The following is a 26,195-nucleotide window of genomic DNA, read 5'->3' as shown; positions in this document are numbered from 1 at the left end:
TATATAGGGTAGTTATTCCTAAGGAAACAAAGCCACACCTCTATAGCAGAGCGCCTTACAGTAAATCTCTTATAGAACCGCCTATATAACTAATAATCGCTCTTACTGGCGGTAGGCCTAATAATTAGTATATTAAGCTCTGTAGGTAGTAGCGGCAGCTACCTCCACGTCTTTAGTATATTTTGGCCGAAATAGACGACATGCCTAGTATATTAATACTACTGCCCGCATACCCGCGCCACCTGTAGGTGAACGTGTATACGAGCAATTATTATTTCCTTAACCTTAGTAAGCGTAGGCAGGTGTTTAGGCATAGCGCCTAAATCTATATTATTCGCGTTACTAAATAAGAAAGGTTTACTTAGATATTAAAGGTTTTTGGCGTCCCTTACGCAGGCTTTACATACACCAATATTATTACCCTACGTGGCCAGGTATATTTAAAACCACCATTTATTATAGCGACTGTACGTTTTCATAGCTTCCTACTACAGCTTCTTCCTAAACGTCTTAATTCGCTCCCAATTAAATACTAAAACGGGTAGTGGTGGTTCGGTAGGTGCATCGGCAGGTGTTTCTATAGGAGCTGCGCTCTGCGAGGAAGGAGGTATAGGTGTAAGATTTGGTAGTAGAGCTGGCGCTGGTTGCTTAGAAGTATAGAGAGGTAGTATTTATAAATACGATACGCCCTGCCGATCAAGCAGACGGTGCCCTCGCTGTATAGCGTGTATTTGCTTGCGGCGCTGCGCGATTTCAGGTATATCCTGGCTATTCTGGCCACGCAGTAAGTACGCGTTTTTAGTATTGTTTTTTACAGCGATAACGCGCTAGATCTTAGTAGGACGATAGCAAGTATTAGGATTAAGCCCACTAAGAGCCTTCCGCTTATTTAATTGATATTTAGAGGACTAGAAAGATTAGCGTATATATAAACACCTAGGGCAATAAAACGCGCCTTAATTCGACATGCCCGACATAACCGCAAAAGCGTCTTTTTTAGGCCATCCTTGATAAAATCGTCATGTGTCTTTGTCTTGCCGCACTGCGAATACTTTATTAGAGATATATCAGCCATAGATAAGCTGTAGAAAGTAGAGTAGAAAGAGGTATTATGAAAAGTAAGGCTTTATTAACGTTCATTAGGGGTTTAATGTTCGTCACGTGTAGTTAGCTAGGCCTATTTAGGTATTCTGCCAGCGCTAAACCTACCGCTTAACTTTTTCTAACCAATTAAAAGCTGGCTTGGCAAGGTTTGAAATCTTTGAACTGGAAGTATAGTCCTCGCAAGCTCGGACAACCAGACAATAATAATATAAGCTGATGTCACACGGGAATGCAGGTGTATGGTGGTGTGAGGACTCCATAAGGTGGAGTAGTCTCGAAGGATGAGAATATATACAACAGGCGAAAGCAATCACGTGATCTCAGGAAGCTCCTGTGGATGTCCACGTACCCCCCCTACCAACAGCTGATTAACCTGTTATGTAAGCAGCTTATGATTGGATTATCGTCTGGGACCGAGATAAGCAATAATATCCCTTACAGCGTCTTTCTAAGCGTGCTAATCCGTTAGAGACTAACCCCATTTAACCTAGTAAAACAGACGGCGTTCTCCAAATGATCAGCGGCGCTAATAAGGCACTTACAGCGAGATGCGCCAGGGTGGTATATAATAGACGGCGTTAAAGGGCTAGCGCGCAATTTCTCCGCGTCTGATTTATGAGATACCGCCAAGAAAATTAATCACGTGACTCACCGCTGTCGCGAATAACAACACCTTAAGCCCATACGTGAACATGTCGTCGAACCTATCTTTAATCATGGATATCAAGTCTCTTATAAACCCAACACCCTCTTCGCGCCTTCCAACGCCACCTTCATCCATTCCAAAGACTATTCGCAAGCGCAAGCGCCACGACCCCATCCCAGCCTGGGCCGTCCGAGAAGACACCTCCCGCCGGGAGGTAGTTCCCCATGTTCAACCCCAAGTTGCAGCCCAAGCTCAACCCCCGGCTCAACTCCAAGCTCAACCCCAAACCCGAGCTGATTGGGAACCTTCTATCACCAACGACAAACCATACGATGAAATCACTCGCCTTGTATGCGACTTCTTATGGGAGAATGTCGTGAACAATGAGATGCTGCGGCAGGCTGTCGCCGAAGGTCAAGGTACTCAGGTGGAGATTGAAGCCAAATGGGGACAGATTCTGGATAGGGTTACAAAGGACCGCATCGCCGGAATACATGAGTCCGAGTGCGTTGTCCGAAGTGGCGATTTGGAGAACACCAAGTTTGAGAGCACCATGTCGGAAGAGCAACACAAGAGGATGAATATTTTCCTCAACGGCTGTGTTGTTAGAGCGAAGTCGAATGCTGCTGTCGCACCAAAAGCCAGCCGCGCTCCCCTGGACTATAAACACGTTAGACGGACAGACTCCTTCTATGAGCTGAATCAGGCCGGCTTTGACTTGCTTGCGCCTACAACCAGAGCCATCCTTCAATCGCCATCCAGACAAAAAGTCCGCATCACGCGCGATACAAGCACCGGCCAGGTTCTTGAGAAAATCATCAAGCACCGAGTCATCAACTTGGAAATCAGCTCACCTCAAACGGAATGGGATTACCGGATCAGCGTGAACCTGGAAATCAACTATCCGGGACCCCTGGACGACTTGGTGGAATCAATGGAACGCGGGAGGAGTTACACGCGAAGGAAGGACCGAATGTGCTATTCGCATCTACAGGCCTATCGAATCGACTTGACCCAAGTTACGAACCCCGAAGGGGAGAAGAACCACGAGCTAGAGATTGAGTTGGACGCCGCAAAACTCATCGGGGAAGCAGAAAGGATACACCACAATGCCCCGAGCATGTACGAAGAGATCGTTGGAGGCATGGTGAACAATCTTAGAGTTCTATCGCGAGCCATTCGTCAACACTAAGGTTTTTTTTATTGTATTATACTTTAGGGATTTCATGGGGTGTCGCAATGGGTTTTAAAGCATAGGGCAACATGTCTGCAATGTACCTGGATGGAGTTTTCGGTTTCTTTTACGAAAAGGCTGCTGGTTATGGGAGATACCCTGAGGACATCTAGCGGCTTTTTGTACTATAGTCCCAACGCATAGCCTCGGGCAGGTCAGGGGACAAACGAAGAAGACGGACTTTTAATACATTTTATGGAGCATGAAGCGATCTAGTTGCGGAGGTGCGGTGTTGAGAAATAGTCGCATGCGCGGAGCGAGACTTCTTGTGACTTCCCCTCTCGTGGTTATACAGCACTCGCCACTAGACTAACAGGTGAGCGAATAGTTGATACAGATTCAAAAAGTGAGGCTGGACGGGAGCTAGTTCGGCCAGCGAATGCATCACCCAAATGTTGCAAGGCCCACAAGCATGTCCTTGGACAGCCAGTCGGTTTGCTGCAGCTTTAAGCTCGCCTGAGGTAATCCCAGCGGTGCCAGATATGGCGATACCTTGACAATGTTGCCAAATTCAGAAAGAGTGTTGACAGCTTTCGAGGCAACCACTAGGGTTAATATAAGTGCAGACAGATTCGACAACATTCGCCAGCCTTAGTGAAGCTAACTGTTTATGAAACAGAGGCGGTGCTGATGTGCTTCCCCCCGGTCACATGTCGGTCTTGGCTCGGCGTTTGGGGAACTGAGCTCATCGCGTGTTGACGACTTGCCCTGAGTCCTACAGCTCCGAATCACCAACATCGGCTCATCGCCATCTCCATCTCCTGCACACCTTTTTTCTTGACTTTCCTTCATCGCGCGAGGTTCGCCCAGTCCACTCGCCCCCGACTCCCCGATTTATCATCCGGACCTATCCCGATCTTAGCAAGCCCGCTGTCAGGCGCCACGTTACGAGCACCAGCTCCATCTGCTTCCATCAACAGCCGTTTCCTTCAACTTCTTTCTTCATCTCGCAATAGCATACCTTTCAACATACACGCCTGCATCTTCCAAAAACCTCATCGGAATGGTTGGCCTCACATCCGCCGCCGGGGTGGTCGGCTTCCTTTCAGAACCTGACCCTTCCCTGCGGTCTTTTGCCCTGCATCGTTTGAACGAAAACATCGACTTATTATGGCCGGAAGTTGCTGGTTCAGTCAGTCAAATGTATGATAACACCTATCTCTCCTTTTCAACCCGTTCCTTGCCAGTTCTACGCTGTCTGCCTGAAAACCCGGTGGAAGCCAGATGAAAGGGACAAGGGGCTTTTCAGAGTCTGGTGTTTCCGAGACTGTACTGATGCTTTTCTTCGCATAGTGAGGCTCTATATGAGGATGACTCGTTCCCAGAACGCGAGCTTGCCGCTCTAGTCGCAGCGAAAGTCTACTACCAGTTACAGGAGTACAACGAGAGCATGATCTTTGCGCTTGGAGCTGGCAAGCTCTTCGATTTACATCATCCAGGAGAGTTTGAAGAAACTATTCTTGGTAAGTCTTCGAGATCTGAACACAATCAAAGACTCCCGGAGGGAGTTGACGCCGCAAACGTCATCGTCGGAGGGTAGAAAATGAGCCTCACCAATTTGTCGCGAGACTCAAGGAAAAAGTCGCTGACACTCGTTCTTTTGTAGCAAAATGTCTAGATACATATATTGCTCTTTCTGCTATGCACAACCCTCCAACGCCAGCAAGTACTGCAAACCAACCACCGCCTCAACTCACAACGTCATTTTCAACCAGCGTAAATGGAGTTGCCAGCACATCAGCGAGCATGACATCACCAACAACGCCGTTCTCCCAGTCAACTCTACCTTCCAAGTCACTCCTTTCGCGACAAGATTCTTCTACTTTCGATCCCTCTATTCCCGGTGGTGGTAATGCGGGCGTGGTCGGCGCACATCCATCACCTTTAGCATTACAGAGAAGCGTACAGAAGAACCTACAAGCCATTATTAGGCGAATTTTTGAGAGCTGTTACGAAGTTGGAGCTTATCGGCAAGTTGTAGGTATTGCCATTGAAGCCCGAAATCTCGAAGTGCTTCGGGAAGCTTTCCTTCGAGCAAGTCAAGATGAAAAGAAACAGGGCAAAAAGGCCACAAGTGGTGCACCCAGCAAGAGTGAAGAGCTCATGGAGTATGTGCTAGACATTTGCATGAATGTAGTCCAGGAACGGGGACTCAGAAATGAGGTATTGTCTCAGAGCTCCATTCAAGAATGAGCTATACTAATTGTTGTTTAGATACTTCGGCTCATTCTCGACTTGCTCAACGATATTCCTAACCCAGATTACTTTTCAATAGCGAAATGCGTTGTTTACCTCAACCAACACTCTATGGCCTCTAACCTTCTGCGCCAGCTAGTCCAACGAGGGGATGGCCGATCACTCGCCATTGCATATCAAACCTCGTTTGACCTATACGAGAATGGGACTCAGGAGTTTTTGTCGAAGGTGATGGAAGAGCTCCCTGAGACAGAGGAGGAGGATCAAGAGGGCAAACCAACGGCGAATGGGGACATATCGCACCAACCTCGTGCCGAAGATGCCCGGGAGACAGATGGATTGCTCTCAGATGTAGACAACCACAATGGGGCACCAACAATATCCACAGTGGTGTCGCGGACAAAGCAGAAGCCGCTAACGGAGGAAGAGCGCAAGGCATTCACTTCCGTTCGTCATATTCTCCGAGGCACCAAGAGTATCGAGCTCAACCTTGAGTTTCTTTACCGAAATAACCATGCAGACCGCAATATTTTGAACAAGATCAGGGACAGCTTGGAGGCGAGAAATTCAATATTTCACACTGGAGTAACATTTGCCAATGCTTTCATGAACTCCGGAACTACGAATGACAGCTTCTTCAGAGAAAACCTGGAGTGGCTTGGGAAAGCTGTAAATTGGTCGAAGTTCACAGCAACAGCAGCCCTGGGAGTTATCCACAGGGGTAACATTACCCAAGGCCAGAAGCTCCTGGAGCCATACCTTCCCAAAGAGACTAACGTTGCTGGATCCCATTATAGCCAAGGCGGTTCCCTGTACGCTCTCGGCATGATATACTGCAATCATGGCACTCACGTTCTGGACTATCTACTACAACAGTTCCAGAATGCGTCGGAAGAGGTGGTTCAACATGGCGGAGCTCTTGGCCTTGGTGTTGCTGGTATGGCAACTGGCTCGGAAGACATCTTTGATGCATTCAAGAGTGTCCTGTACACCGACTCAGCCATCAACGGTGAAGCCGTGGGATTGTCCATGGGCCTCGTCATGTTAGGCACTGGAAATATCAAGGCCCTGGAAGATATGATCCAGTATGCTCACGACACTCAGCATGAAAAGATTGTGCGTGGCCTTGCCATGGGTATGGCGCTCATCATGTACGCTCGTCAAGAGGCAGCAGATGAGCTCATCAACGGTTTACTAGAAGATCCCGATCCTACGCTAAGGTATGGTGGTATTATGACCATCGCACTAGCATACTGCGGAACCGGGAGCAACAAAGCAGTCCGAAGACTTCTCCACATCGCTGTGAGCGATGTCAATGATGACGTTCGCAGAGTGGCTGTGATGAGTTTAGGATTCGTTCTGTTCAGGAAGCCAGGCAGCGTGCCTCGCATGGTTGAGCTCCTTGCTGAGTCTTATAATCCCCACGTCAGGTATGGTGCCACCATGGCCCTTGGTATCGCTTGTGCAGGCACTGGCCTTGATGAGGCCATCGATCTACTGGAGCCCATGATGAAAGACTCGACCGATTTCGTTCGACAGGGTGCGTTGATATCACTTTCGATGATTATGGTTCAGCAGAACGAGGCAATGAATCCAAAGGTTGGAACTATCCGAAAGACCCTGCAAAAAATCATTGGAGACCGCCATGAGGATGCCATTGCCAAATTTGGCTGCGCTCTCGCCCTTGGAATCATTGATGCAGGCGGTCGCAACTGCACGATTGGGCTTCAGACGCAAACTGGTAACCTTAACATGACGGCAATCGTCGGTATGGCTGTGTTCACACAGTACTGGTATTGGTTCCCTCTTACGCATTTCTTGTCACTAAGTTTCACACCCACGGCCATTATTGGAGTTGATCAAGATCTAGAAATCCCGTCTTTCAAACTTCACAGTAACACACGACCAAGCATGTTCGACTACCCACCGGAGCAAGAGATAAAAGCGGAAGAGGCTCCGGAAAAAGTTAAGACTGCGGTTCTTTCCACAACAGCTCAAGCCAAGCGTCGAAAACTGGTCAAGGCTCGGCAGCAACGACGTGAAAGTATGGACATTGATCAAACGCCTACCACACCCAAAATCTCTTCAGCTGATGAAGATAAGATGGATACAGATGAGGATCAGACTAAGCAAAAGGATGAGAAATCGGGTGCGGAGAAGTCGGAGGGTGAGAAGGAGGGCACACCATCTGCCGAGTCTTCAAAGAAGAAGATCGAGAAAGAGAAGGTTGGCTACGATTTAGAGAATATGTCTCGTGTTCTCCCCACTCAGGTTAAATACATTAGCTTCCCCGAGGAGCGATATGTACCTGTCAAGATGGTGAGCTTCATTGCCATTCAACTCGTAGCACAGTTTAGCTAACATATTCTAGCCAACTGGCGGTGTGATTCTGTTGATAGATGCTCAACCTTCGGAGCCAAAAACTCTTCTCGAGCTGAAAGTTAGGAAGACAGCACCTGCACCAGCACCTGGAGCACCTGGACAGTCTCTTGCAGACCGGGTCACGGATGCCTATGCCGAGAGAGATGCACAAGCCGCAGGCGCAGCAACAGGCGGGGCGGCCGAAGCTGCGGGTGTTCTGAACGCCGTAGACGAAGATGAAGAGGGAAGTGAGGAGGCAGACGTGCCGAGAGACTTTGATTATATGACGGATGGGGAGGGGGATGAATGAGGACTTTGATAGGAGAGGAGGATTTTTGTAATATCAACTTTAGCCTTCAAGAGCCGTGGATTACTACGTGCATTAATCCAGGCGCTATGGAGGCGAGAGCGGCTGCATATCAGCTCGTTTAGACTTACTTAGCATTGTATAATAACAATTGAGTCCAGTGGATAATTTAGTCGAGTGCTGTTAGGAAAACGAGGCTGGATTATGTTGAATCTGCGAACTGTTCTAGAGTGAATGCTACTATGCTGATATATGTGATACGCTGCTTCTGCTATGTCGTAAGCTACTCATTATTCTATATATCTAATACCCATTAAAAATATTTCGTACCCTAGGATGCACCCTAATTATCAGCGTCTACCCAATATATGCCGCACAAATACAGATTAAAAGATCTCCTAATGAGATCAGTGTTGCATGTCGGGGGTTTTGCGGTTGCCGTAATTTTGCCTGTCAACCTCCACCAGTGCCACCTTCAGTAGAAAAGATGAACGGGACAATTGACAAGCAATGATTCTTCGAGCTCCTATACTACGACTACCTCCCTCGATAGACGCCAGTCGTATATGCGTACGATGCTTGAGGAAATTGTCCCGTACAACACCATCCACGAGGCGGCCTTTTTCCTCTCCGACTGAGGCATCGATAACAGCGAGTAGTCGGAATGCCTTCAAGAAGGACTATTTTTGGGCCAATGGCATACTTAAGGAAACCCTTGGGCAATCCAAACGGGGGCTACAAAACCCACCCTTTCATTCGAAGGAAGCTACCGTAAATACCACAACAGCATCACTTCCTGCCACAGAAGCAAGCCATGAAGCGGGATCACCTCATTCACCCAATCCCGCTCACAAAGAGCTCCCCCACCGGCGGAGGAAACGGCTACGAGAACAGAGCTCCGAGTCTCAAGAGGAGAGCTATCCTATCGCTCCAGACGCTTCTTCCCGGCTAACTACACTCTCGTCGAGTCTTCCAATCCACTCCTTCCGACGCCGCCTGACAACCTACCTTTCCCTTGCAAAACCACGACTCAGCTTCCTCATTGTCCTTACGACTACATCAGCATACTCCCTCTACCCTGTGCCCGCCCTTCTCGCACCTACAGCCACAGCCGCCCCATCTCTCTCCACCCTAACCCTCCTCTTCCTCACAACCGGCACAGCACTATGCTGCTCATCGGCCAATGCCCTCAACATGCTCCTCGAGCCCGCCCACGACGCCAAAATGAGCCGCACACGCAACCGGCCACTCGTCCGAAAGCTGATCAGCCCAACCGGCGCCCTTGTCTTCGCCATCGCCTGCGGCACCGTCGGCGTCGCGGCGCTCTACTACGGCGTCAACCCCACGACCGCCTTCCTAGGCGCGGTGAACATCGGGCTGTACGCCGGCATCTACACGCCGCTCAAGCGGGTCTCAGTCATCAACACGTGGGTCGGCGCGCTGGTCGGCGGCATCCCGCCGCTGATGGGCTGGACGGCGGCCGCGGGACAGTGCGCGCACGAGGGCACCTGGCGCGAGCTGCTATTCGGAGAGGGCTCGGCCGGCGGCTGGCTCTGCGCGGCGCTGCTGTTTGCGTGGCAGTTCCCGCATTTTAATGCGCTGAGCTGGGCGATTCGCGACGAGTATAAGCATGCGGGCTATCGCATGCTGTGCTGGACCAACCCGGCGCATAATGGGCGCGTCGCGCTGCGATACGCGCTACTCATGTTCCCGGTGTGCTTTGGGCTCGCGTATGTGGGGGTCACGGATTGGGGGTTTGTGGTGACAAGTAGTGTGGTGAACGGATGGATGGCCTGGCGCGCGGTGCAGTTTTGGCGCGAGAAGGGACATAAGGGCACAGCGAGGGGACTGTTTTGGGCCAGTGTGTGGCATCTACCCATTGTAATGGTGCTAGCAATGGCGCAAAAGAAAGGGCTGTGGGAGAGGGTTTGGAGGGCTGTGATGGGGGCACCGGAGGAGGATGAGGAGTTTTATGGGGAGGAAGAGGAGGAAGATGAAGAGGAGGAGAAGCGTAAGGTCTCAGTACGTGAGAAGGTGACGGCTTGATTTATATGCTGGCTATACGAATATCGATGTGTCGTTCTTTTGCCTCTGTATAAACTATCATGACTAGCTCTAAAGCTACTCTTTACTAAATGTACAAATGTATCATAACTTCTTTTCGATTCATTGTCGGGAGCGCGGCGCTATGATTGGTGTTTGCTAAAATGACCTCGGACGCTCTTTTGATAGGCCTGTCATATGGATTCTCATATGATGTGCATCATGATTCGTTCTACGACGCCAGCACTGCCTTGCCAAGCATGCAGTCAGCCCAGAACAGCCGCGCCTTCCCCGCCCAGGCTGAAATACAAATAATGTATTAACCTCGTGAGGCTGTTAAAAAAATAAAAATCCACAGCTTTCCACAGCCTCAGGGATGGACCCTCTGAGCGCTCTCAGCTTGGCCACTTGCATTGCCCAATTCATCGGCTTCGTCAAAACTTGTCTGGTGGATCGTTGGTACGTGCACTACATGCACGTGGGGGCATACTGCTCCACTAACGAAATTCTCCACCGAGGGTCCGAGGCTTAAGGGCGCGATTTAACATCCAGATTCTTAAATCACTGACAAGGGAGGTGACTTCCTCTACATTACTATGGACAATGGCCGAGTTAGGAGTACAATAATCGGATTCCAAGGCACCGGTCTCCAGGCCAAAAACAAAATGTCCTTCCACATAGATCTAACTGGGGTGCGGACCATCCGATTGCCATTCGCTCCAAGGAGCCCTCACGAGAAGGTGCCCTTGAAGCCACAATTGACATTATGGCGAACTTTTGCGGGAAAATTTTCACGACACTCAAACTAGTCTACGAGCATGCTTTGTGAGTGTGCGGTAGAACCCTTCATACGAGGTAATTTTTCACGCGAGTCCCAAATTTCAGCGGCTCTACATGTCTTCACGCGTGCCAGGCTTCGTCAGCCGTTTCCACAGCGTAGATGGGGACGGTCGCGGCCGCCTCCGCTCTCCTTCCTCCGCTAGTCGCCGATAGGAATCATTGGTGTTTTCCGAAACCTTCGAGAAATGCGATCCGTCTCCGGTGAACTCAGAGCATGTATCGATGCTGCAATCTTCATGAAGAGATGAGATGGGTGATGCAACCGAGTGTCTACCCGGTGGTGCGGGGTTGCTAGCGCCCACAGGGTCACGACACATGCTTGGTCGATTTGATGGCCCAGGGATGGATGACGGTGGGTCAAGAGGACGTCTCTGGCGCTGCTGGTACTTTCTTGGCGGTGCAGAGCCGGGAGCTATAGGAAGAGTCCCTCTTGCCGGAGCTCCTATAAAGGGCTCCACAGGAACGTTTCCGTCTGTGGAACGTTGCCTTCCAGAACTACGTTCAACAGTTTCCTTTGATCTTCGCAGCTGTCGCTTCGTTTCCTTTTGTGAAGATTTAGTTGGTTGTGATCGCCGCCGGCTAGATCTGTCCTGCTCACAAGGTGTTTGCTGGTGACGACTTTCGTGTTGGTCTTGGCTCTTCGCACCTTCAGGTTCAGGCTGTTGCCGTTCAGTTCTACGCGGAGGCCCCTTTCTAGCTAATTCGTCCGATGGGACTCTGTCTAATGGAATGCTTCGAGAGACTGGCTCAGGAGCTGCTAATTCTGCTGGTGTAATTGGTCCCTGCAAGGGCTCCTGCCTAGGTTCTTCCTGTCTTCTTCGTATATTTCCCCGAGGATGCGTGTCGCGTCTTTCAATGTTAGGCCGTGATATTCTAGCACCGAAGCTTTCCGCTGGCAATTCAGTCACAGGGTTCGTGATCGGCGACGGGATGCCATGCCGCTGCGGCTGTGCCCGACGGCTGTCCCCACCATCTCTCTGAATCTGAGCTGGATCTGGGATATTGCGACGGGGATCCTGGATAGGTTGATTCCTTCGATTGAAATTGCCTTTGGATTCGGCTGGCACCCCATACCAGCGGTCTTTATTCTTTCGGGCATCAATATCATTACCATCGAGCTCACTTGGAGACATTGGAGTAGGTACTGTAACCGATTAGAGTCATCTTCTGGATAAGGATGTCATCAGGGCTTGCTTTTCACGGACTCCTCCATCATCAGATATCTAGGAAACCCGCTGATTGGAGTTTTGTTTGGCGATGAGTTTGAGTTCATTAGATGCAGATAGATGATGGTTTCAGCAGATTTTTTCGATACTCGAACGTTGGGAATAGATACTTCAAATGTTGCATGATCTCTCATCCTGCTCACCATTCTGGGTGTAATTTCAATCTCAACGTCTGAGTCAGCAGCTGGCCCGTACACGGTGACTCAATTGGAGATGCATTCGATACTCACCTTAGTTGTTTGCCTTTGGGCTGCAACCTCTTCGATCTCGAAATAGGGCTGGAAATCGTGGGTTTGTTGAAGACGTAGGAATTCGCCTAGTGCGCGGACATAGTTTGAACCATCCTCAAACCTACAGCAGATTTGACCTGTAAATGTTAGAGAATGTGGTGCATAGCCTTGAAATAAACGTACCTGAACAATAATAATTGGCCTCTTGCTCATTTCTTGGCACAGAAGTTCGCTCGAAATAGAAGGAACTCGCAACCAAAGTATGAACTATCCGCTGAACGAGTTTCACGTTTTCGGGTGTCCTTAGAGTCCTTCTTATGTCATTTTGAAGGTTTGTAATTTCGCCTTTGGCATCTAATGCAGGAGGGTCGTGTCCGATATTGGGGTTAAGGCGAATGTACCGTAGCCCATCAGTGTCTTCAAAGCCATCATCAATGGCATCGTAATAGAACTCTTTCCAAGCAACCTCAGCGTTAAGAACGTTGTCGAATCGGTTATGCTGTGGCCTGGTTAGCCTGGTGTGTCCCGACTTTCTTGCCTCCGCTCAATAAAATGTGTAAGAAGAAAGGCCGAGGAACCGTTTGCAATCTCAAAACGAGACTGTTGCTTTCATATCACGTACCATCACTCTGAATATCTGCCTGATATTGGGAAAAACGGACCATCCAACTCCTTGACTTTTTGATTCGTCTGGTCGATCCCTGCGGTGTCGTCTAGTGTTTTAGGGAAGGTCAGCCGTTTTGACTAATCCAGAAAGTAGACGTCCAAATGGCAATGAACTACGCACAAACCCACCTATGCTTGGACCTAGAATCTCTCTCAGGTAAATCTCTCCGGATGGCGTCTTCGTTTTGGCCTGTTCCTATGGAGAGTAATATGTCGGGATGCTTGCCCGCCACTTCAGGCCAGAGCAATTTGCGTTCTCGCTGGATGATCTTCACAGGATTGTTGTTGTAGAGAGCACCATCAAGATAAGTCCGATTGCTCGATTTGTGCTCAAAAGGTTTGAAATAGGTGGGGGCGGCGGAGGTAGCGGCAGCAGCCTCCCACACCTTTAATTCCAGATTAGGATTGTCAGGGCGCAGGAATTCGTGGGTTGTTTTTCGTCTTCTATTCTTGGTCCGATCTATACGCCTGTAGTTGGCGAGGACTATTGCTTTCCTTCCAGCTTCATCAGTCGCCGTAACAGCTACCTTGGGCCCATAGCCTGTGCTGTCAGCGCGACGAGCACCAAAAAGATTAGCGCGTCCAAAATTGCTCTGTAGCACGGAATGGAAAGGCTTGGTTCTGTATTTACTGGCGTGCCTCCAGGCCGCAATTTGTCTGATCCCAGGAATCCCAAGCCAATCTCGGGGGCTGAACGCTTCATCGCAAATGGACCTGAACCGAATGATGCATTCCCTGAGATCCCAATTCATGACTCCAAATGCAAGCGAGATTATTCCGCCAGTGCTTGGATAGGTGTCAACTAAGTACATCATAGTTTACGTTTTAGTCCTACCTGGTTCCCACGATCAAATCAAAGAAGGCTTGTATAGGTATTTGGTCCTGGAACTCCCTCTGGATGGTTCGAAGAATCTCGAGTTCCACAATACCGCGGATGCCACCACTAGTAGACTATCAGTGAGTACAGAAACACTCTCGTCACATTGTGCATTGAATAAATCTCACCCATCTAAGCAGAGTAATCGTACTCCCGCATAGTCAGGCTTGAATCTGATGACGCAAGGAGACGGCCAATGCATTCGCGTCTCATCGGGATGCATAGGACAGCTGTCTAACTTCACGACAAACCTACTGTCCTTGTTGTTGTCGTTGAGTTTACCATAAGACTTGACACAGGCGGTGCAGAGGACATGGCCACAGGGTAAGCAATGTTGCGGAGTCTGCATTAGGCAACAGAAGCACGTGGAATGACTTAGGACACGGCCAGCGGATCCTATACTATCGTAAAGTTCAGTCATCAGGCGACTGTGGATTTTCAGAAGGTGTTGTTCCTCTGAAACCTCTCGAGGTCCGCTTTCCTGTTGAATCCGGAGCTGGTTGTGTATCTCCGCCAGGTCGCCCTTGAGAAGGCCAATCCAGATATAGCAGTAATCATCATAATAGAAGTCAGACTCAAATTGGCCAGCATGGATGACCTTTCCCTTATCATTTTGATGTCCTTTCCAGTCATGCGTAGACAAAGCACTGACACAACGGTCTCCTTTCCTACCTCGGTACTGGCAAATGGAATACTTCCAGCAGTACTCTTCCAGAGCATATAAGAAGAAGTCCTCATATTCTGCGAAGAGATCTTCCGGAAGACCTGTAACTCTTTAGTCTCCACAATCGCCTATGAGGTTCGGTCTCTTACCTTTTCTGTGTCGAACAAAATCAAGAAGTACACTCGAAGCTAATACGGGACTTAGACGCTGGAAAATCCATGAGTTTCTGTCTGCCTTCGTGTGCGCTTGGATGCATATTGCCAATTGCAGAATGTGGCCACCAAAATCGTCGGGGATGGGATTGTGCCGAAGAGATACTTGCACGAAATTGAAAGGACGGTTAAGTGTGCCTGAAAAGTGATCGAAGGCTGCCTGAAGGTATAAACTGAGTTCGTCTGAGCTGGAAAGCATTCTAGCCTTACGTTTTGTCAAGAACGACTCGTTGCAGCGGTCGCTGATTGTGCGACGAAGTTTCGAGATCTGATTGCTTAACAAGGTATACCTTCCTTGTATAGGTATTCGGACGACGCTGAAGGATGAATAGTAACAACGTATGAGATCAAGTACCGAGTCAATAATCCTTCCCTTCGCACGCCAGCTTTGAGCCAAGCGATAGAAGTCAGGAACCCCATTTACTGGGTCTAGACTACCCCTTACAGATCTCAACAGGCTACTTGTAGCGACACCCACTTCCCATTCCTGACCGTCGATACCTACATTAGTTGCGTTAACAGCAATAATGGCATGAGGCAGAGTTGGTTGATTGACAGATTTCTCGAGAGAAGTGGAGCCCCAATCTAGGAGCCGACGGAGCACATCCGATTGAAACGTACTGTAAACTATGAGCTCGACTGATGCATTCCATCGAAACACTTCAAAACATCAATGATTCGGGAGCATGTTCACTTACTTGGCATTTCTGAGCACGAAAACGACGACGTCGGAGAAAGTGTATAGGATCCGCGGATAAAGCTCCGAGACGATAAACTCTCTAGTGCGCGTTCTCGCTGTATTTGCCCATTCCAAAGTTCTTTTTCGGCCTGGAGTTAGCCGTGCCAAAGATTGTTCCTCGTCGATATTCTGGTTCCTCCTACTAGCGACGGCTTGTGGCAGCTCTTCCCCTGCACCAAGGCCCTCGCAGTCCGCATACAGAACGGGAGCATGAGAGAAGTATGTGTCCGGGTCAGCGTAGAGGTGTACATCCGCTGAGGTGGCTAGGCCAACGTGCTGTCCACATCCTACTACCGGGGAGGGAAAGGAGGATCGGGAATGGTAGATCTCGTCGGCATCATGGTCAATAAGCATTTTAACCAACGTGCTTTTGCCTGCATCTGTAATATCATTGTTAGCAGACTATTCAAATTTTATCACTAGGTTAACTACGTACTTGTCTGGCCTATGAAAGACACGAGTTGCGGAGTTCTCAATGCATTGCTATCGGGGACATGGCTCATGAGGTTGGCGTAAACGTTGTAGTCGGTGAAATATGGTGCTCCGTCCATGTTTTTGGTGATACCTGAGAGAAATGGTCAATCCACCAACACATGCTCAAGCAATGCTGAGAAGTCGTACCGAACCAGGTTGAGTCGAGATCATCTCTGTGGAGCTGCTCCAAAGCCTCACCGGAAAGCTGGGGGTCTAAGATATTCCCCAGTTTTCTAAATGTGCGATATTTCGTTTTTTCATGTCTCATGCCATCGCGGCCCCGCCTATCACCCATGTGAGGCGGGAACTGGTCCCAGCAGCGCTCACAAAAATGTAGACAACAGTCTACGCAGTACCACACCTCACCAAGGGGGCCGTTACATTGCCGTTCACAGGCTCCCATCGCATCTCCTGAGGTGGTGTTAGATATCGCGCAATGACAGCAGGGCCGTCTCTGAGGAACAACTGCTTCAGCAGTATTGATGAATCGCAAATGCGAAAAAAGGGGATGTCAACTTGTCACCCGAGTGCGCGCACGAAAGATACACACCGCACATGGAGCGAGTTTGTTTACTTCTGGCGTTCACTCTGCCCTAGGATTGGCGAGGTAATGTCTCAGCCTTGCAGGTAGCAATTCGTTCCTGAAATCATGTTTATTGGACGCTCCGCGAGCGTTCTCATGCATCCTTATCATGTTCTTGAAGAGCTGGTTTGCGCTAAGCTGTTTAGACTCATGCGTCCTGCTATGGCTCTATGGAGAAGCAGTGAAGTCGTTGAAGTAAAGTACAGCATCCTGGCGCATCCCGTGGTTAGCGTGTTTTGTCAACTCTCCCCCTAAACAGCAAAAATACCAAAATTTCCCCTACAAAAAGGCCGTGCGGGAGTGGCTGCGCTAACCACCGGAATTGAAGAGATGCTGTAGTGGAGAATCCCTGAAGCTGGCCTGGTGGCCGTCTCGGCGTGATGAAATACCGGGATTGAGGCCAAGCCGTGCGGCTGAGAACAGAGGTGCACGTGGGTGGTAAATCGAAAGCTTGGCATTGGTCATTCCCCGTTTGTTTCCGCCGTTTGAGGCCCTTTGCATCCCGTCCCTAATCAATACCTTCTTATCTCCATTGTCTTAGTACAGAAAGATTTACTGTTCTAATCGCTTCTATAATACAAGTTTGAAAAATCTCGATTTCGTAACCAATGAGCCTTGATTGTATCTAAGGTAACATACCTGCATTATCATACATCATATGATAGATATAGCATCTCACCTATTTATAGCTATCATTTGATGCGAAAGAACTTCTTCAAAGACGCCGTCAAATCTCGTTGAGGTGTCTTCTGCCCTTCCGGTGGCAAGTCGCGCTCTGAGTGTCTCGACCTGCGTCCTTCTTGTGATCTGTTTCCTGCGGACTGACCAGATTTTGCTCGTTCTGCAAATGAGTGTTGCCCTTCTCGAACCTCCTGTGCCGTAGAGCTCGACCTCCGCTTCCAAGCAGGGTGTGCACGGCCATAAGAGACAGCTAACCCCGAAAGCTCGGCATCCGGAAAGACAAGATGTGTCAATCTTAATCGGGCAGCCACGGCTCCTTTATCAAATGGGGCATTGGGATTTGCAGGGTCAGAATGCGAGTTGTCCGTGCCCTGGAAGTAAGACTCGATGACCTTCTCATGCTGCAGTGCGTGTGCTTTGAGAAGTTTTAAGAATTCTGTAGCGAATTTGATCCCTGGATTACCGGGCGAGCCTTTCGCTTGCAGGTGGCCAGCGTGCCAGAGCAGACACCCGGCCAACTGAGAAGGCCATCGATCCTCTACGTAAGGATCCCGAAAAAGAGGAGTCAGTCGGATCTGCGTAGTAATTCCTTTGCAAACAGCTCCGTCTACGTCGAAGTCCCTAGCCCAGTTGCAAAGCCGTTGTCGAATATCAGGTCTCTGCAAAAAGTCTCGGACGGTACGATGCAGGAATTCTACCGGGCCGCCGTAGTACGAATGCTTCATGAGATCTATTGTAGGTGGAGCAGCTTCAAGCAAATGCTTGCACCTGGAGGTGAGCCGTCTCCGCATCTGCTCAAGTCTGTAACCTGAGGTCTCCATGTCGACAAACTCAGCCGCCACGTCATGCTCAGTTACTATTTTTGAGATATTTGCTGCCCCTGGTGGACAGATTGAAGGGTCTGATTCATGAATGTGCCAATAAATCATCAAAGGTAATTGCAGTTGTGCGTCTGATGCCACGAGAAAGAAGCGGGCGCTGTCCTGGCGGTAGCGATCATCGATGGATTCCAGAATCCTTTCAAAATACTTATTCAGATCGGTCGGAATTTCATAAAGGCGGTTCAAGAGGTCCCCGACGCGATCGCTGTTGGTAAGACCTTCAAGAAGCGAGCACACGACGAGCTTCACCCAGAGGAAGATGCCCTGGGCGGCGTTCACAATTGCTTGGACAAGATCCGGGCAGCGGTAGTCATGTTTTGTGAGATCGTGATATAGATCGTTTCTTCCGAGGAGCTCTCTTACGTATCGTGCTATGTCGTTCTCTGTGAATTTGTGTAGTTCCAATTTCCATGGATTGTTTTTGCCAAAAGCGGCATCCTCAAATTCATTCCACGGGCGACTGGCAAGGCAGAGCTTGAGGTACGGAGCGTGAGATTCCTTTAAATCGTTGATGAGGCTGATTATTTCGCTAGGCTTTGCTTCATATTCGTCCAGCCCGTCGATGAAGAAGATCAATTTTGTCCCATTATTCTTCAATCTAGTCATAACTTGCCCAAGAATAACCTGAAGGCATGAAGTGCCATCCAGCAAGGAATTGAGATTGGCTAGAGCACCGCGCTCGCCGTTGCGGATTAGATCCCAAACATCTGAGAAGACCAGTCGTATTTGGTCTGGATATTTGGAAAAGAGTTGGTAGAGTAGAGACCGTAGGAGGCCCGCTTGAGACTTCTGCAAGCGTTCCTTTGCCGGATTCCAGAAGAAGAAACTTGCGGTTGAAATGTTACATCCACTTGCCCACGGCTGAAGTAGTTGGATGGTTCGTGGATGGTTGGAGATATATTTCATGATGGTTGATTTTCCAGAACCAGGCTTTCCAGAGATCCAATACGTGCTATTATCTAATCCGAGCCACTGAGCAAAGTTGGGATTTGATTTATGAGATACATCGGGCTCAGGGCCGTCATGGTTCAAGATCCACTCGTAAGTTTTCGGGTAAGGGCTGGATATCTCGCTAAACCGGTCGTCAATCGCATAGAATCGCAATTGCTTTAGCACTGAACAATCGGTCTGTAGATCCAACCATTTGCCGACGGCAACGGGAAGCTCTACATTCATCTTCGATGGAATACGACTCGATAATCCCCCCACTGTATCTCTCTCCCAGATCTCTTCTTCAACAGTTCTAAAAACATTTCTGAAGTCTACGAGGTTTTTGTCGACGTCCGAGGCTCTGTTTGACTTCATCTCCGTCATATCTATGCTTAACTGCTCTAGGTCGGTCAACATCTCATTCTGCTTGTGGACGACAATGTGATTGCAAATAAGACCACCGACTCGGTCGAGTCGCTTCTGAAGATCTGCCATCTGCTTCTCGTCCCATTGCCTCCGACCGGCATTGTATACGTTCTGCCATATTCTGCGGGCTCCTGTTCCCGTAACCTGAACGCTATCAATAAGTGCGGTGAGCTCGTTAGCAATGCTAGTACAATTGTTGCTCAATGGCATTAAATCCGCGTCGGGCTTAGACAACAGCGGCGTTTATGGGGACGCGAGACTGGCCAGTTTTCGGAGATGCTCCGCGACTTCTTTAGCTTCGAGCTCTGCTTTCGTTGTTCCGTTCGTTGATATGTAGAGGTCTCGTGCACCAGATAAGGCCCTGAGCGCAAAATCCACGAATCGGACGATGTTTCCGGCCAAACCAAGGGTAGCGAGCGGTTCCATGGCGAGTTTGTTCAAGTCTCCAGCCGAGAAACTTAACCCGAAAATTGGCGGCCAACAGGCACTTGAAGAGAAGGGATTATTTGCTATGACCTGTGGTAGACGCTGAAGCAACTACGAGTCATGCGAATGAAGCGCTTTTACAAGGTGAATAGTTCTAGATTCTGTAGGGATCAGCATCGTTGAAGAAGACTTTGAGCGCTTCTATTGTTAGGCATAACCCCAACACCGTGGCTAGGGTTCAGCCTCATAGTGCAGTCGGCCACGTGGAGCTCCGATAGGGTACCTCCCCACTGCGTGCACGGCCCCACTTAATGCACATTAATGTACAAGGGGGTAACCCGAGCGGGCCGCCCTCGAGCATATAGCTCGGCCAGTATTGCCGAAAGCTCCGTTAGTGCCCGCCAAGGCGCTAAAACCTCGGCTAGTGTTAATAATCTAACACAGACACAGCCTTACTTGGTATATAATTTAACTCTTATATTAAGTTTAGAGTTAATAATAGGATTATATTTTAATTATAATATTAATAAAGTTACTTAAGAGTTTTAATTAAATACTTTATACTATTTATTACCTAATAATATACCTATAGTATATAGTCTCCGTAATCCTAAAGGTCTTATCTCCTTAAGGATTCATCTCCTCTATAATTTATCCTATTCCTATAATTATACCTTATAGCTCCCTATCTATAAAGTTCCCTTATAGTAATAGATTAATATACTATACCGCCTTTAAACTACTTATACTATACTACCTGTACTATATTAGGTAAAACCTAAGTAGATAATTATATAGCTATAAGGTATAGGCGACTTAAGGACAACTTAGAGGTAACTCGCCTATAAGGTATATACGCTATACGTATATAGGGAAAACCCTTCCTTACCTTATACTTAGACTCTTCCTTTTACCTTAAGGATTTGTCTATTTATATAACATACTCTATTATTCTATTAGTTGGACTCCCTATCTATATCCTTACCTTATACAGCCTGTGAAGGCTCCAGTGTCCCCCCCCCTGTGTGCGCGCGCAACACACACAGCAATTTCGGTAATTACTAGTTAAGTGCACCATCCAGCATAGATACTGTGCGCCTGCCAAAAGGGCTGTGCACCCGCAAAAAAGGCAAAGCCTTCAATCTTTTAAGCTTAATTACAAGAGTTAAACTTGAAATTCTCTAGTGCGTACGAAGCGAAATTGCTGTGTGTGTTGCGCGCGCACACAGGGGGGGGGACACTGGAGCCTTCACAGGCTGTATTAAAAATTAAAGAGGTAAGTAAAAAGCTAGCTAAGCTCTCTATAGGGAACGTAGGCCCTATATAGTCTATATTTAACTAAATAGTAAATAGTCTTAGTCTTTTATAACGGGGTACAGATAATCTATTAAAGCAGAATCTCGATTTCTTACTACAATCCTTGCATTTTTAGAAATAAATTAACACTACCCTTTCCTACGGACCGACAATTGTTCAGCTCCTGCTACTCAAACGTATTGACGGACTATAAATAAGGAATATAAGGGAACGTACAGCAGTTTAGTCAACTTTGCGTTAATAGTGGCGTGTTGGAAAAAGGTCAATCTTTGACTTTTCAGTATGCTTAGGCCATCTCCACCGGAAGCACATTCTTTTGCGAGCGAAAGGATAAACAAAAAAAAAGAACTAGCTAGATAAAGCACGGCGTTGGATAGTATGCCTACACAAGCGTCTACTCTTTGTAAATTTGTGATAAACTCAAGCATCTATCTTTGTAATAGAATCGGTGGGCCCCATGTAAGCGGAGTCTGCGGGAGATCCGGATTCTAAAAGTACACTCGTAAGTAATTTATCATAAAAGCGGTAAGAAAAGAATTACGTCGTCAAATTCCGGGATATAATCAGCGTTTTCCGTCCCGAAATCTAGAGTTTTGGCTAGATCGCCATTCCAATTTGTGTACGTGCGCGTACGGTGCTGTCTTCTGCACCATAGGCATCGGATATTCCCCGTTCGTGGCGGACGCGCTCCGCACGGACAGAAGAACTATCGCCATGTTATTATTTCGTTAAACTGTCAATTACTTGGTCGAGCTGGAGAAGAAAGAACCCACTGCTCTGTCGTGTTGATGATCACCAAGTACCATTCCATCTCCCTCCGTATCGTCGCCATACTTAGTGAAATTCTTATAGTACCAGCCACTCTCCTCTATCTCTTTGTACCTGCATCGTAGACAGATCCAGCGCGTGTACTGGTCACATTCGCACAATTTCCCTTGCATGCATTCCTCAACGCCCTCGTCACAAGAATTACAGTAGCAGATGATATTTACACTAGAGTAGTCTGGCCGCAGATGCGGCCGCCTACTAGACATGTAACTAGGATCATCCCTAACACGAGGAACATACCGGCATTCCTAGAGAAATTGTTATTTTAATACAAGAACGTGCTGGCAAGAACATGTAACGAGTGAAGAATCTACCTCGCACACATTGATGCCGCACTTGATGCAGGGAAGTCCGCCCTTTTCATCACACCTGGCGTTGAAAACGCGCACTTCAATCTCTTCTTCGTAGGATGGTCTCCCAAACCGATATGGGCAGCCATTGTAAATTCCAGAGAAGGACTGACGAGCTCTAAGACCGGAACCATCACATAAAGCTACTCTGCGAAGCTTTTCGAAGATATTTTCGGATTTTAAGATAATTTCATAGAGATCTGAGCAGGCGAGAGCGGTATGGTAGAGGTCAATTGTGCTTAAATGTTTCGCGGTCAGCTCTAGCAGCTGGTACTGCGAGAGCAAGAAAACGAGGTTGAACATATCTTGAACGGAGAATAATTTTAGAAAGGAATGACTGCTGAATTGAATATTTTTAGATAACGACATTTGGGGAAAACTCGCCGAGAGAACTTTCATCCATACCCGAAGAATTGCCGAAACGTAGACTACGATCACGTGTGCTTGTGCAGACTTTTTTTGCAGTGCATGTCCTCCCATTTGCTCCACATTAAAAGCAATGGGGTAATAGTGAGAAAATTCGAGCTGGGGATATGCAGTCTTCGCCCAGAGTGGTGAAAAGTCACTGCGCTTTTTCAACACCCATGTCTTCTGGCTTTACTTAATATCCCGTATTTTCACGACTCAATGTAGTAAGAATGTCATATCATAGCACTTCGGAAGGCTAGGCTTGTCCAAGCTCTTGTATGAATGTTTGAGAATACTGTGAGATCAAGGAAACGATGGAGCGGTGTAATTTCGAATCTTGTCTGCTTGATCACCGATCCCATGCACACAACCGACCAGGTCTTTTAGTACGCGAGGTACCCCGAATCTAGATATCAAGAGAGGGGGGAAGTGCACACCTATCATATACCTTATGTCAATGTAAATAGCAAAATCGCTTTGCGGGAGCAATAGATTTTCGACGTTGAATCGATGGCAGATTTGGCAAATGAATTGGCTGTGTAGAGCCGTCGTTTTCTCGGTTTCTATACATGAAGATATTGTATTGGTCCTGGAACAATGAGAAGTTTTAAGAGTGGTCATCGAATGCTCATGACTGATCCGATATCCCATGGAGGAGGTGAGGTGGTTGATTGGGGTTGTGATGGGGAGCAGTGAAACCCTTGGAACCTGCCGAGATGCCTCGGCACCGAAGCACGTTCACTACCTAGGTAGCTTTGGGTACCTCCCGCCATCACGCCAGCTACTGTAGACCCCTTCGCCTCCTCTCCTGCTGAAGATGTGACCCGGATCAATTCTCGTTCTTATTCTCTTCTATCCGCTCCCTTTTACCCTAGATTCTCATACCAATCAATATGGCAGGTAAGTTCCTAGCTCCATTCTCTACGTATTTACTTATACGAGCTTCGACTAACTCCTCAGTCAGCCCTCCCAATCCCCCTTCCTCTGGCCGTTCCGGCTGCTGCTGCCTCCCTGGCCTATCTTAACGCCCGTTTCGCCTTCTCCTACGACTGGTACCTCCTCTCTACCTACATAACTGGTACTATTAATTCACTCTTCGGCGAATATCGCGATAACACCAACCTCTTCTACGTGCTCGAAGACCATGCCTTGCACCGCACAAGTTCGAACAACGCCTTCCTTATCCACAATGGCAGGCAGTGGACGTATCGGCAAGCCTATGATACCGTCCTCAAGTACGGGACGTGGCTGAAGAACGAGCAAGGAGTGAAATCAGGCGAGATTGTGGCGATAGATTTCATGAACAGCGATGTTTTCATCTGGATCTGGCTTGGACTGTGGAGCATTGGCGCGAAACCAGCGCTGATTAATTACAATTTGACTGGGAAACCGCTGTTGCATACTGTCAAGACGTCTACCGCGTGTCTCTTGTTGGTCGATGTGGAAGTGAGGAAGAAATTTTCGGATGATGTGATGGCAGAACTTGCGTCGGCTGACTTCCGAGGGGAGGGCAAAGGTGCTATTAGGGTGATTTTTGTGGATAGAGAGCTCGAGGCAAAGATTGAGGCCGGAGAAGGGATCAGAGAGCCAGACGAGGCTAGGGCTGGACAAAAGCTGCAAGACATGGCGATGCTGATTTATACGAGTGGAACGACTGGCATGCCTAAGCCAGCTATTGTGAGTTGGTCCAAGGCTACCGTGGGAGGAAGATTTGTTGCTGGTTGGCTACCATTGAAGAAGACGGATGTATTGTACACTGTAAGTATACCTTTCCTTTATCCTTTCCTTTCTATAACTTGCCTCTTGCATGGGATTTGCCAGGCAAAGCAGCCGAACTGTGGATGATTGACAATTACTAGTGTATGCCCCTCTACCACACCTCCGCCTCCATACTCGGGCTCTGTAGTACCCTGCGTGCTGGTAGCACACTAGCTCTGGGCCGACGCTTCAGCAACTCGACCTTCTGGCCCGAAGTGCTTGCATCGGGCGCAACAACCATCCAGTATGTGGGCGAAACCTGCCGATACCTTCTCGCAGCACCTCCCTCACCCCGCGACACGCAGCACAAAGTGCGGCTGGCCATAGGCAACGGCCTGCGGCCAGACGTTTGGAACACGTTCAAGACGCGCTTCAACATACCAATTATCTGCGAGTTCTACGGCGCCACCGAGGGCCCGTCGGCCATATGGAACCGCAGCGTCAACGACTTCAGCGCGGGTGCCGTCGGGCGCAACGGGTCCATCGCCACAATGTTGCTGGGCTCCTCCCTCACCATCGTGCGCATGGACCCGGACTCAGACCCGCCCGTGCCACTGCGTGACGCCGCCACCGGCCTGTGCCAAGTCGCCGACTGGAACGAGCCCGGCGAGCTGCTCTACAAGCTGGACCCGGCGAACATCGAGCGCAAGTTCCAGGGCTACCTCGGCAACAGCACGGCCACGCGCAGCAAGATCCTGCGCGACGTGAGGAAGAAGGGCGACGCGTGGTTCAGCACGGGCGACATGCTGCGCTGGGACCGCGAGGGCCGCTGGTGGTTCGTCGACCGCATCGGCGACACGTTCCGCTGGAAGGCCGAGAACGTGTCGACGGCTGAGGTGAGCGACGTTGTCGGCACACACGACGCCGTGCGTGAGGCCAACGTCTACGGCGTCCTGGTGCCAGGCCATGACGGGCGGGCCGGCTGCGCGGCGGTCGTGCTGGACGAGTCTGCATCCCCGAAGAAGGACGGCGCTGATGAGAAGGCCGATGCCCTGGCACTGCCGTCGCAGTCGGTGTTGCGCTCGCTGGCGGCCCATTGCACGTCTAATCTGCCGCGGTTTGCCGTGCCGCTTTTCTTGCGCTTGACGAAGCAGATGCACACGACAGGCACGAATAAGCACCAGAAGCATTTCTTTCAGCAGGAAGGCATTGATGTGGAGAAGATCGAGGCGAGTGGCGATAAGATGTACTGGTTGCGCGGAGACGTGTATGAGCCGTTCAACCTTGCGCAATTGCAGGAAATCAGGGGTGGACAGGTGAAGTTGTAAGCAGAGCGTTGTACATGCAAGAGGTTTGGGAGGCGGCGCAGTGGGTGAATATCCTGCTATATAGTTTGCGATTCATGCATATGTTGAAGTAGGGGACAATAGCGCCGTACATGAGTCGGACCCAACTGTGGTAGGTGTACGAATACGGGAGTTTTCCTTTCTCTATTTCCTCTCACACAGATACCGCGGATTTTCTCGTCCTTTGGATTTATGTTATGATATAAATATTGTCTTACCTATCTCAGACTCCTCATGCTCAATCCCATTCTCGCGATTCTTCCGTCTCTGAACCTCCGTAAATCGCCCAGCCTTTTCGTCCGCCCTCAATTTCCCTAAAGACGGCATCCCGCTCGAGCACGCCCCCGGCATCTCTACAAGCGTAGCAGAGAAACACCTACGGGAACATTCATCCAGCAGCACTCACACACCCAGGAGCAAACCAAATAGGTCGTTCGGGCACCACGAGGTTTTCTATATGGCTATAGCAGACCAGAATCTAACAAATCGATCTCTTTCATAG

General features: G+C 49.0%; 8 protein-coding genes across 8 annotated transcripts; 4 read left to right on the top strand and 4 right to left on the bottom strand.

Moving 5' to 3' along the window:
• The first annotated feature begins 1,812 nt into the window (after positions 1–1,812).
• Positions 1,813–3,193, top strand: K441DRAFT_650462 (mRNA triphosphatase CET1). Its single transcript, XM_067647035.1, has one exon. It carries the CDS (start codon positions 1,821–1,823, stop codon positions 2,940–2,942), a length of 1,122 nt encoding a protein of 373 aa, XP_067510431.1. The 5' UTR covers positions 1,813–1,820; the 3' UTR covers positions 2,943–3,193.
• A 508-nt stretch (positions 3,194–3,701) lies between these two features.
• Positions 3,702–7,851, top strand: K441DRAFT_599965 (26S proteasome regulatory complex, non-ATPase subcomplex, Rpn2/Psmd1 subunit; the record flags this gene model as incomplete). The annotated part of the gene is made up of 5 exons (XM_067645172.1): positions 3,702–4,127; positions 4,278–4,447; positions 4,591–5,147; positions 5,199–7,499; positions 7,552–7,851. The coding sequence occupies exons 1-5, from the start codon at positions 3,988–3,990 to the stop codon at positions 7,849–7,851; spliced, it is 3,468 nt and encodes a 1,155-aa protein (XP_067510430.1). The 5' UTR covers positions 3,702–3,987.
• A 491-nt stretch (positions 7,852–8,342) lies between these two features.
• On the top strand, positions 8,343–10,087 carry K441DRAFT_599963 (heme a biosynthesis protein-like protein). Its single transcript, XM_067645171.1, has one exon. The coding sequence runs from the start codon at positions 8,359–8,361 to the stop codon at positions 9,892–9,894; it is 1,536 nt and encodes a 511-aa protein (XP_067510429.1). The 5' UTR covers positions 8,343–8,358; the 3' UTR covers positions 9,895–10,087.
• A 203-nt stretch (positions 10,088–10,290) lies between these two features.
• On the bottom strand, positions 10,291–12,060 carry K441DRAFT_650460 (uncharacterized protein). Its single transcript, XM_067647034.1, has one exon. The coding sequence runs from the start codon at positions 11,862–11,864 to the stop codon at positions 10,782–10,784; it is 1,083 nt and encodes a 360-aa protein (XP_067510428.1). The 5' UTR covers positions 11,865–12,060; the 3' UTR covers positions 10,291–10,781.
• K441DRAFT_683429 (FabD/lysophospholipase-like protein) lies at positions 11,915–16,222 on the bottom strand (the record flags this gene model as incomplete). The annotated part of the gene is made up of 11 exons (XM_067651687.1): positions 11,915–12,121; positions 12,188–12,324; positions 12,371–12,686; positions 12,810–12,900; positions 12,983–13,639; positions 13,689–13,796; positions 13,859–14,438; positions 14,544–15,226; positions 15,305–15,725; positions 15,782–15,910; positions 15,967–16,222. The coding sequence occupies 11 exons, from the start codon at positions 16,220–16,222 to the stop codon at positions 11,915–11,917; spliced, it is 3,585 nt and encodes a 1,194-aa protein (XP_067510427.1).
• A 646-nt stretch (positions 16,223–16,868) lies between these two features.
• On the bottom strand, positions 16,869–19,576 carry K441DRAFT_691838 (uncharacterized protein). Its single transcript, XM_067652513.1, has one exon. It carries the CDS (start codon positions 19,528–19,530, stop codon positions 17,095–17,097), a length of 2,436 nt encoding a protein of 811 aa, XP_067510426.1. The 5' UTR covers positions 19,531–19,576; the 3' UTR covers positions 16,869–17,094.
• Positions 19,577–21,022: 1,446 nt separating this feature from the next.
• On the bottom strand, positions 21,023–22,836 carry K441DRAFT_7126 (uncharacterized protein). The gene is made up of 4 exons (XM_067653925.1): positions 22,206–22,836; positions 21,837–22,139; positions 21,605–21,769; positions 21,023–21,551 (listed from the first exon to the last, which is right to left on the bottom strand). Exons 1-4 carry the CDS (start codon positions 22,719–22,721, stop codon positions 21,492–21,494), a joined length of 1,044 nt encoding a protein of 347 aa, XP_067510425.1. The 5' UTR covers positions 22,722–22,836; the 3' UTR covers positions 21,023–21,491.
• Positions 22,837–23,542: 706 nt separating this feature from the next.
• Positions 23,543–25,675, top strand: K441DRAFT_672521 (acetyl-CoA synthetase-like protein; the record flags this gene model as incomplete). The annotated part of the gene is made up of 3 exons (XM_067650563.1): positions 23,543–23,549; positions 23,614–24,407; positions 24,509–25,675. 3 exons carry the CDS (start codon positions 23,543–23,545, stop codon positions 25,673–25,675), a joined length of 1,968 nt encoding a protein of 655 aa, XP_067510424.1.
• Between the last annotated feature and the right edge of the window lie 520 nt (positions 25,676–26,195).

Source organism: Cenococcum geophilum (genome assembly GCF_001692895.1).
Source record: "Cenococcum geophilum 1.58 unplaced genomic scaffold K441scaffold_1, whole genome shotgun sequence".
In the NCBI taxonomy this organism is placed as follows: Eukaryota; Fungi; Ascomycota; class Dothideomycetes; order Gloniales; family Gloniaceae; genus Cenococcum; species Cenococcum geophilum.
Note: the sequence above shows the minus strand (reverse complement) of the source record. Positions and strands in the feature narration are given on the sequence as shown.